Source organism: Mastomys coucha, unplaced genomic scaffold (assembly GCF_008632895.1).
Source record: "Mastomys coucha isolate ucsf_1 unplaced genomic scaffold, UCSF_Mcou_1 pScaffold7, whole genome shotgun sequence".
NCBI classification, from domain to species: domain Eukaryota; kingdom Metazoa; phylum Chordata; class Mammalia; order Rodentia; family Muridae; genus Mastomys; species Mastomys coucha.
This window is the reverse complement of record NW_022196913.1, coordinates 96,508,855-96,520,802: the sequence shown is the minus strand read 5'-3', so window position 1 is coordinate 96,520,802 and position 11,948 is coordinate 96,508,855. Positions and strand designations below refer to the sequence as shown.

General features: G+C 44.9%; 1 protein-coding gene across 1 annotated transcript; it reads left to right on the top strand.

The window, feature by feature from the left end:
• Positions 1-497: 497 nt before the first annotated feature.
• Positions 498-11,625, top strand: Klhl38 (kelch like family member 38). Its single transcript, XM_031358485.1, has 4 exons — positions 498-689; positions 1,307-2,657; positions 8,295-8,400; positions 9,449-11,625. Exons 2-4 carry the CDS (start codon positions 1,308-1,310, stop codon positions 9,736-9,738), a joined length of 1,746 nt encoding a protein of 581 aa, XP_031214345.1. The 5' UTR covers positions 498-689; position 1,307; the 3' UTR covers positions 9,739-11,625.
• The last annotated feature ends 323 nt before the right edge of the window (positions 11,626-11,948 follow it).

The following is an 11,948-nucleotide window of genomic DNA, read 5'->3' as shown; positions in this document are numbered from 1 at the left end:
GGAGGGAAGGACACAGAGAGAGAGAAGGAGGGAGGGGGAGAGAGAGGGGAGAGAGAGAGAGAGGGGAGAGGGAGAGGGAGAGAGAGGGGGGGCAGGAGGTGCTAGATGAATGTCCCCTGAAGAGCACCCAGGGCTCTGTTCACCCTCTGACTCTCCCATGAGCACCTGCCACCTTGACTGTGACCCAGAGCTGTCTTCAGTGATTCTGCACAGGTCACAGCAACCTGTTTACAGACATCTAGAGTTCCCAGGCACTCTTAGGACAAGGGACTCGGGATGTGTCCAAATGGGCAGCAAAGCCTTGGTCAGAGAACTCGTTCCTCTCTTTCTATTTATACCAATGTAAACACTCGCCAAGGAAACAAGGCATGTGGGCATGCGCAGCCCTGCAGGCCCTCGGGTGGCTGCAAAAGGCAACTGGAAAGTCACATGTCATAACATTGGAAAGTACATATGCAGCTATTCTTAGCTTTGGAATGTATACACTGTCTGCCTGCCCAGCAGCCCTTGAACAGAGCTCTAGAAACTGTGAAAGTGCCTGCAGCATAAACAAATCCAGAACTCTCCTAGGACAGAGAATTTGCCAACGGAAAGGCCCAGGCTTTATGCTTTTATTCCAAGCCTAAGGTAGAAATCTTGAGAAGACAAGACAGACCCAGCATCAGTGGATGTCCCTGCAGCAAAACAAGGTAAGTGTCCCTCATATGTCATTCCTCAGCAGGCAGACTGCTTGTGTCTCCAATAAACCACAGAAGTGGTTGGCCTTTTTTCTCTATTAATTACATCTTTAAAATAAAAACCAAAGAGCACTAAGTCTTCTATCTAGATCCTGCAGCAGCCCTCTGTGATCCCATCACTTCTGTAGCCAGATGACCACACCCCCGAATACTAGCCTTGGTGAGTAACTAACGGTCAGAAAGATTTGTAGACGAATTAACTGGCAACTTTGTTGAGGATCTGGACCATGGCATACCTTTCTTATCAAAGACATGGACATTTCTCGTGTCAGGCTAATACGTGAGTGCCTGACTGTTCACTTTGGTTGGAAGATGCCTATGCATAGCTGGAGATGCTGTGTGTCTTTTAACTCTGAAGATATAACAGCCTAAAGTAGAGCACTCTGTGGTCTAGGGTGAGGGTGGTTTCCTCTTTGATTTTCAATGTGTCCTACGGTTCTTGACTTCACTGTCTTGGTAAATAGATAGCAGTGTATGAGACTTGGAGCCTCCACAGCTAACCCCTCCAGTATACTCTGTGAGAAAGCCTTGACTTTGCTTCCATTTGAAGCTTCCCTCCTTCTTTGTAGGATGGATGAGGAGTTAACAGATGGGGTTGTCTTCAAAGACCACAATTTCTCCTCTGACTTGTTAAGACAGCTCAATGGCTTAAGACAAAGCAAGATCCTGACTGATGTAACCATCTGCTCTGGGCCTTGGGAGGTCCCTTGTCACCGCAATGTGCTGGCCTCCAGCAGCCCCTACTTCAAGGCCATGTTCTGCAGCCACTTCAGGGAAAGCAGAGAAGCCAAAGTGCAGTTGAAAGGCATCAATTCCACAACTCTGGAGCAGGTCATCACTTACGTGTACACGGGAGAAGTGCACATCTCAGCTACCAACGTCCTCCCACTGATGGAGGCTGCTGCCATGCTGCAGTATCCCCGGATGTTTGAGGCCTGCTCCTCATACCTTCAGGGCCAGCTGGCCCCCAGCAACTGCCTGGGCCTGATCAGACTTGCAGAAACCTTAAGCTGTGACAGCCTTAAGAAGAAAGCGAGGGAGGTGGCCCTGACTTACTTCCCGGAGGTGGCAGCATCGGCTGACCTGAAGGAGCTCTGTGCCATGGAGCTGAGGGACTACCTGGGAGATGACAGGCTCTGTGGTGAGGAGGAAAAGGTGTTCGAGGCCCTCATGGCTTGGGTGAAGCATGACCTCCAAGCCCGGTGGAGGTATATGCTGGAACTTCTGCAGCAAGTTCGTATGCAGTACATCCACCCAGCCTTCTTCCATCACTTCATTGCCAATGATGCCCTCCTCCAGGCCTCACCTGCATGCCAGGCCATCCTGGAGATGGCCAGGAAGCAGATATTCTCTTTATATGGTCCCAGTGCCCAAGACTGTAAACTTCTATGGTACACGCCCCCAAGGAGCTCCTACCAAGACTTCCTCCTCCTCCTTGGGGGACGGAAGGACAACCAGCAGACCACCAGGGATGTATTGCTCTACAGTATACAGACTGGCCAGTGGCAGAGCCTAGCCAAACTTCCCACAAGGTTGTACAAGGCCTCAGCTGTCACCTTGCACCGAAGTGTCTATGTGCTCGGGGGCATGGCTGTCAGGGAAGGGAAGAGCCTCATCAGCTGCGGTGTTTATATCTTCTCTCTGAAACTCAACCAGTGGAGGATGGGGGAGCCCATGCTGGCAGCCCGCTACTCCCACAGAAGCACTGCCCACAGGAACTTCATCTTCTCCATTGGGGGTACTGGAGAAGGGCAGGAGCTTCTGGGGTCCATGGAGAGGTATGACAGCATCCGAGACATCTGGGAGAGCATGGCCGGCATGCCCATGCCTGTACTCCACCCTGCCGTTGCAGTCAAGGACCAAAGGCTCTATCTTTTTGGGGGTGAGGACATCATGCAGAACCCTGTGCGCCTTATCCAGGTAATCCGTTGGTCCTTCTCATCATGTTAGCACCAAGTGTGATGGCACACACACACATATGCATATGATACATAGATAAATAAACATGCCTAATACAATGGCATATACATATATGCACACATATATATGTATATCTTTAGTCATGTGAACAAGCATTCACATGCACATATATAGCAGCATAAACATGCACACATATACACATATGTGCACATACATAATTATATACAGATATATTCATAGGCACATGCATATATATATGGTATATACATACATGCATATATGTGTGTACATGTATTCAGTCATGTGTACATTCATTCACATGAATATATATAGCAAATAGCATAAATATGATACATACATACATATGCACATACATAATTACATGGCATACTCATATATGCATTTATATATATAATGACATATACATATGCAGACATACATATATACATACATGCATACATAATAGTAAGCACATGTGCACACATACATATGCATGTATATATTCATGGGTATGCATGGGAGACATATTATGTATATATATATGTACACTTGCATATGTATGCAAGTACTTATGTATACATGCATTCATTCATGTATGTATATAACAGCACATACATTATGTCCAGATATCATAAATATGTATGTGCATACATATATTCTTGTATACCCATACACATGGACATATCTTTACATACATGTATGTATATATTCAGTCATGTGTACAAATGTAGGCATCTGTGTGTATATTCATACAATCATATTCATCATGGCATGCACATGTATATGTATACACCTCTGTGAATGCAGGTACATAATGGAATATACATATCTCTACATATGAGCATATACATGCCCATTTCTGCATATATGTGTACATATTCATATGCACATATGTGTACATAAATGCATATATATATGTACAAATGTGTGTGCATAAGAGAATATATATGTGTGTGCACACACATGTTCACATAGGCATACACCCAGAATGCACACACACATGCACACATTTTTCTTTTGCAGAGAATGAAGAAAAGGAACTTTTCAGTGTTATTTTATTTAGGAATTCTTATTGTGAGACTAATGCACCCCCATTCACATAGAGATTGTTTTCACTTGAAGGAAAAATAACCTAGAAGTTCAGGCTGAAACAAATTAGGCAAAGTCCTTTTGAATGTTAGTGTTTCCCCTAACCCATATCAGTAAGTCTTCACAAAAAGACTCCAAGCCTACTCCACCCTCAACCAACAAATCCCCTGGAACCTGACCTCGGATCTGCTGAGTCCAAGTCTCTAAGCACGGGACCTGGCATCTGTGCTTTACAAACGTCTCCAGGAGGCTCTGAAGCATGGCTAGGCCTGGGAACCTGTGTCTTAAATGACAAGGGAAATTCACTTCACTTAAACAATCTCTGAGAAGTGTTTGATAAAGGCTCCCATCAGAATATCAAGTGTTGTCCAGCTTCATACAAGCTTCTAACAATTGCTCTGTAAATGTAAGCTTCTCTGCCATACAGAAGACCCTAATCGTCAAGTCACATTAAATATTGGCCACTGTGAAGGTGGACTTTGTTTATGTGTGCATGTCATATTAAATACTGGCCACTGTAAAGGCTCTGGAGACCTGGAAGGCAACAGAAAATTACATTTAAGCTTCAAGGAGTTTACAAGACGATTGTGATTCAGAATCCTAAGATATAGATGCTCAGAGAGCTTGGGGGGTTCTGAATGGGACCTGAGGGAATGACACAGAGTTCAAGGGTCCAGAGGTCTTTGAAGAGAACTCCGTGTTTGACTTAAGCTGATTTGAGCAATGAAGCAGAGGAGGAGATCTGGTAGATAAGAAAGAAGGATGAGAGCTGGAGAGATGGCTCAGCAGTTAAGAGCACTGACTGCTCTTCCAGAGGTCCTGAGTTCAATTCCCAGCAACCACATGGTGTCTCACAACCATCTGTAAAGGAACCTGATGCTCTTCTGGTGTGTCTGAAGAGAACAATGGTGTACTCATATACATAAAATAAATAAAAAAGTCTTTTTTAAGAAGAGAAGAAAGAAAGAATGATGAAAGAAGTAGGGGTAGGGAAGAGACTACATGGATGCCGAGATGCATGGAAGAGAGGGCCTGACTGGGAGCAAAGAGCTTTCTGACAGCTGAAGAAGTCAGACTTATCTTCAGAGGGAGGGAGTAATCCTGGATAAAGATCCTTTGTACAAAAGCCCAGAAGGAAAAAATAAAAATAAAAAAAAAAAGAGGCCCAGCCCACTGCCTAGGGAGCCAAGAGTATGGCACAAGGTTGTCAGGCAGAGCAAGGAGGAGGAAGGCTGTGTGCAGTCACAGAGGAGAGCAGGTGTTAGCCCCTGTGTAATCTTCATCATTCCCATCCCACACTACCCCAGCAACCTCCTCCACCCAGATGCTGCCTCCAAGCCCCTCCCATCAAGATTCTGGAACATACCAGAAGGGCTGATGGAGGTGAAGCTGTTACAGCTGAACTTTGTAAGTCTTGTCAAGAAACTGGGGTGATGACTGGACAGAATGGGTCATCAAGCATTTCATGTATGGTGGGGAAGCAATCAGATTTGCATTTTTAGCTTCCTCTGTGCTTGTAGAAGAGGGCCTGGAGAAGAGCTGAGAGATTCTCCCAGAAGTCCAGGCAAAGAATGATGATGGCTTACACACTATCAGAGCCACTGGAGGTTACTTCTCTTCTCCATCTTTCTCGCAGCCCACACTCCCCCTGACCATCTTGAAAGAGCTTCACTCTTCAAAAGTACCATTCTCAGTCCCACACACTGACTTGAGCTGGAAAAGACTCAAGAGATCCACTGGCACACATCTGTGGAAAGCTAGAACCCCACCTCCTACTGTCTCTGGCTGTTTTTCATAATAAACTCAACAAATATGCTAGTGACTTCACACTACAAAACTGTCACCAACTTCCTAAGAATAAATGCAAAACTAAAACAAAGCCAAATAAATACAAACTTGTGAGTGATTCTTTTGTGTTATAACTGAGGAAAGCCAGGAATGGGTGAAAGTATTCATTTACATGCTTTTCTTTCCTGCCTATCATTAGCTTTGAAATGGACATTCAACTCAGCTAAGCAGAGTTTAAAATGGATGCCGAGGGTCACTTGATGGAGCAGGATGGGTTTTAAGACAGAGGCAGAGTTTTCTCCATCTGACGTGTGTGTTCTTTCCAGCACTGTCTTTCAATGGTGACACTGGACGAGGTAAATATGTATGGTCCCTTTCTCCCTGGCCTGTGTTCTGCCTCTGCTGCTGGATGACAATACAGAACTCACACTATAAGGGAGGATTACCTCATGGTTACCTTGCCACAGCCACACAAAGCTGAGGGAACAGAAGGCCAGGAGGAGATCGCTCACTCAGTAATATGCAAGTAGCATTTGCTTTTCTTCTGAGGATCCTACTTTCAAGGAGACTCACCGATGGTTTGCAGACAAAGCAATGGAACTTCCCAGCCTCTGTGACTACACTCAGCCCCCTTTAGGCTTCAACAGGAAGATGGAATGATGTAGATCCCAAGGGGGGCTCAGTCTCAAAAACATCCATCAGAGGACTGTATGATAGATGGAGGCAAAGGGATTTGCCATGAAAGCCTTGTGAACTGAGTCTGGCCCCCAGAACCCATGTCAAAGTGAACAGAGAGAACAAACTCCACGGGGTCCCTGTATAGCCCAGGCTGACCTTGACCTTCTGATCCTCCTGACCTCCACACATGCCATCTCATGAGTGTACACACCTGTACACATGCATATCACAACAATAATAATGTTTAAACTGTCAGAAAAGACCATACTCCCTCAACAGATCCTCGACATTAGTGATCAAGAACATGGCCTCTGGACTGAACCAGAAATGACCATTATGTAGCTTTGGGTAAACCACTGAGCTCTCCCGAGCCTGATAAAATATGAATGTCAAATTCTTCTTGATGCTAAATTTATTTGTTTTTAGAGATGTATTTATTTTTATGTGTGCTTTGCCTGCTTATTTTTTCAGTGCATTACATGCATGCAGTGTCTCTAGGGACCAGCAGAGGACATTCGATTCTCTGGAATTGGAATTAAAGACACTTGTAAGCCACCATGTCAATTGCTCAGAATTGAATCCAGGAGCTCTGGAAGAGCAGCCAACTGTCTTACGCACTGAGCCACCTCTCCAGCCCCTACTTATTATCTTTAAAACAAAGTCTCATGTAGCCCAGGCTGACCTGGAATTCCCTATGTAGCCAAGGATAATCTTAACCTTCTGATCTGCCTGCCTCCACTTCTTGAGTGCTAGGATTACAGGTGACACCAACCATACCCTGTTTATGTGGTTCTGGGATCAGCACATACATACATGCAAACATACATACATACATACATACATACATACATACATACACTCTACCAAGTGCCTTACATCCTCAGCCTCCAATTTTTTACCTAATGGTAAGAATAAGGTCTTTGATAAAGCTAGAAATTATACTTTGTATGCAAAGAAGTTTCAGTGACAACTACTGTAACATTTTTCTCTGTAGACTAATATTTTTTGTTTCTTCTTTTCTTGTGTAGAATCCATCCTTTATCTCTTGTGCTAAGTTTTGCTTATTACTAATTAGTTTATATTCATATTTTAATTTTATCCTAGGAAATCAACAAAAGAGGGGATCCTGATTTGATCCACATCTCAGAAGGTGGCTAATGAGCCTGCCTTCTCCTCTTTGATTTGTCTTCTCCTCTTGCTTCTCTTCTTTCCCAAAACCTCTAATTCCTCTCAGGCATGAACTGTTCCAAAGCCTTCTTTGGATAGCTTCAAACTTATTCTTGGTTCTCTGACCCTCTCAGCGACACAAGAACATTTAGAAATATAAACATGAGCTACAAATAAAAATTATTAGAAAAATAATCGGTTTCCTAAATATCCAACCTCCCCCATTTCTCATTAAAAGAATAAAATATCCCAAGAAGGGAAGGGAAGTGTCTACCCCAGTGCAGGACTCTTAGTCCTTTCAAAGGAAATACCGCCATTGGTCTCCTGGGGTCACATGACTACTTCTTTCTGCCAGCAGTAGTTCATTTGCTGATAGTAAGACCCACAATTTAAAACATGAAAAGAAATAGAAAGAAAAAATTCATTTCTGATTCATCCTCTAAATGACAGCTTGGGCCAGTGAGATAGCTCGCCAGGTAACGACTCTTGTCACAGATCTGATGTTAAAACCTTGGAATGCACATGGTGGAAGAGGAGAAACAAAACCTGAAAGCTATGCTTTGACCTTCACACCTGGGCTGAGGCGTCTACACCACATACACACACACACACACACACACACACACACACACACACACACACGCACACGCACACGCACATGCACACACACATACACACACATGCACATGCACACACACGCGCGCACACACACACGCACACACACATACACACGCATGCACATGCACGCATGTACATGCATACACATGCACACACACGCATGCACACACGCACACCACATGCACACATGCACGCGCACACGCACATTAAAGAAAAACTGTAACAGACAACTACCTCTTTTCTCTGTTAAAGAAGTTAACTTTAAATGTTGTTGCCATAATTCTGTTTCCCCATCAGGTTTACCACATTTCCAGAAACACGTGGTACAAAATGGAGACAAGGATGATCAAGAATGTGTGTGCCCCTGCAGTGGTACTGGGGGAAAAGATCGTCATTGTAGGAGGTAAGTTAACAGAGGATGAATGACTGGGGACAAACTTGGCAGCTCTTAGGGGAAATGGTTGCTGAGGCTGACAGGGAAGTGTTAGTCTACGGGCAGGTCTTCTCAAAAGTACATTCTCTGGGGAGAGTATGGAAAACTAGGCAAGGCTATTCACTTGGAAGCTTCCCCATGCCTCTCTGTATAAACAAGGGATGAAATGGTGCCCGTTCTGCAGAGCTGTTGCCATGATAACGTGTTATAGACACACAGTGAAGAAGAGACGTTTGCTGCTGTTAATAGCTAGCTGTGGTGGCTCAAACCTGTCATTTGAGCACTTGGGAGGCTGAAACAGAAGGATCATCACTAGTTTGAAGTCAGTCTGGGCTACATAGTGAGTTTTAGATCAGACTAGACAACACTGTAACAGTGTACCTCAAAATAATAATTAATAATATTACTATTATTGGTATTAATCATTAACAATAATGATGATGCTATTAATAAGAACAACAATGGCTACCAGTGCATCATTTCTCTGTAAATGCATGATATATTATGGTTAAGAGGGCTGGCATAGGGGTCAATGAGACCTGGGTTCAAATCCCAACTCTACCACTAAGTGATTACATACTTTTTCTAAGTTATTTGTAAGTATTTCTGTGTCTTGGTTTGCCTGTCAGTAAAATAGGAGCCCTCAAAGTAACTGCCCAGTAGCCTGCCATGGGCATCCATTTCTGAATTCCAAAGGTCTCCTTCCTTGAACATCTATGGCTCTGGGGTAAAGTAAGAGAGATGAGAATGCCAGTGAGGCTGAGGAAGCCTCTGGAAAGGAGAGTCTGCCCCTACTCTACCAGTGTCTTACATGCTGCCAAAATCTGGGCGAGAGCCAGAGAGATCCAACTGTGAGACCCAGCTCTGCCACATGTCAGGTTGCAGCAGGGTCCCTGAACATCCATGCTTCAGCTCAGGGTCTCAGCCTGGTGTGGGTGAGGAGCAGAAGCATCCCTCATCTGCTGACCCCCGGCCCCAGGTGAGCCACCCACCGTTGTTCATGTTATTGGATTCTCAGGTTACACAAGGAGGATTCTTGCTTATGATCCTCAGTCCAACAAATTTGTCAAGTGTGCGGACATGAAAGACCGAAGGATGCACCATGGGGCCACGGTGATGGGGAACAAGCTGTATGTGACGGGTGGACGGCGGCTGACCACAGACTGTAACATCGAGGACTCAGATTCCTTTGACTGCTATGACCCAGAGACGGACACCTGGACATCCCAGGGACAGCTACCTCACAAACTCTTTGACCATGCCTGCCTGACTCTCCAGTGCATACCGCACATGACCAGCCTCTCATGAGGGCCACAGGAACTTATCATGGTTCAAAAAACTGTGGTCTGAGGGACTACAACCCAGTTCCAAAGGCCTAGAGCTGGGAGAAGTTAAAACTACTACTCTCTACAGAGCAGTCTTCTTTTTAAAATGCCAGTGGATGCTTTTTAAAAATTCCATCCTTACCTCTTAAACCAATGTCAGAAACTGCACTATTATAACTGGATAGGTCTAGATCATATCCCTCCAGATGGAGTGGGGTTAACTACTTGATTGACAACCCAAACTGCATTAAATAAGACAGAAGAGGTTTCTCAGAGGATGAAAGAATCCTGGACACAAACATGGGCACGTACACACACAGACACAGACACAGACACACACACACACACACACACACACACACACACACACTTTGCCCAGGTGACCTTAACATCCAAGAGAACCCTTGGAATCACCCCTCAGGCCAGGTGACAGCATGTGAAACCAGCTGTGACTGCTCCCATACATTCTATGGATACAGCAGATTGAAAGCAGGTTCAGTTCAGTATCTACCTAAGGTTTACAAAATTATCCTGCAATGAAGAACATAAGAACAGAACGAAGTTTGTTTCTGGTGCCTGTTTTTCTTCCAGGCTCCAGAAAGGTATAAAGCTGCATAATTAAACCAGAGCTTCATTTCAATAAGTGTTGTGAGAATGACCTTTCTGAGGAAAGCTAACAGAGTCTCTCAGCAAGCCTCTGGATGTCAGGGCTGACCCTCCCTGTGTCCCTTTTACTTCCAATCGCCCCTTATACTCCGCTCAGTGTCAAGCCCATGACAAAGCTGATGTGCCCTTCAGAGGTTCTCAGTGCTGCCCGAGGGATCTGATCATGGAGAAGACATTTGGAAACCACATTGAGCAATCTCATTCAAGATGGATGCCCAGGGGTTCTCTGAAGTGAAGTCCACAATTCTGTATTTCTGAAAGGCATCCTAGGTAGAGCCACGGTGGAGAACTGCGGTCTGGTTCTGCTGTGATCACTGAAGACTACCATAGCTACTTTCTTTCCCATCCTATCCTGGCCAAACTACTGTACAATAGTACAATCTCTGTACTGTAAGTCAAGTTATCTCCCATCCATGGAAGATTCTGAAATAAGTTCTGCTGTTCTGTGCCTTGTTCTAGAGTGCCCACATGCTGGAGCTGCTCTTCCTTCTCAGTGTTGCTGTTCTGTGCCTTGTTCTAGAGTGTCCACATGCTGGAGCTGCTCTTCCTTCTCAGTGTTGCTGTTCTGTGCCTTGTTCTAGAGTGCCCACATGCTGGAGCTGCTCTTCCTTCTCAGTGTTGCTGTTCCGTGCCTTGTTCTAGAGTGCCCACATGCTGGAGCTGCTCTTCCTTCTCAGTGTTGCAAGGGTTTCTCCTCCTTTCTTCCTGCTTTCCCACCTTACCACCTCTCAGGCTTTCTCTATGAAGCAATGCACTCCGTTGTGGGGCAGGGACCCTGCCTGCACCATTGTCCCTGCCTCCCAGCCTACACGCTGCCCCCTTCTCTAACCATCTCCCCTTTTTTGAAACAGAGTTTCTTTCAGCCTAGGCTAACTTCAAACACTATGTAGCCTTGACCTTCTATTCCCCCCACCTCCACTGCCTGAGTTGCAGTATTACAGGTATGTACCACCATTCCTGGTTTATGCTTCATTAGAGATCACACCCAAGGCATTGTGCATGTAAGACAAGGGTTCCACCAACGAACTACACTCCTAGCTCTAATCCATTCTCTTTGAAGTCTCTCTAGTCAGGTTCTTGGTCCTATCTGTCCTTGAATATGGACTTGGAAAGGTACCCAGTAAAGCAAACACTGCCCAAACAGACCAGTTTCCTTCATTGCCCACACTGACTGACCACACAGTACCCCACTGCCCACCTTGAACTAGCTTCCCTTCCCCACTTCCTCTTGCTCTGGCTTCTCTCCAATCTGACTCAGTTTTGTCTCCTCATTCTCATGACTTAGACTAAATGGGAATGTGCTTGAAATCTCAATTCTTAGGCCATTTTTTTTTAATCTCCTTGGATGGGTAAATTCATAAAAAGCATGTAATTGTATATTACTCCTCCTCTGACTTTAGCAGGTGTACCAGGCATGCATGTAGTACTGATATGTGCAGATAAAATAGACATACACATAAAATACACCTGCATGCATATGTGTGCTAGCGCATGTGTATATGTATGTGTGTGTGTTTGTGTGTGTGT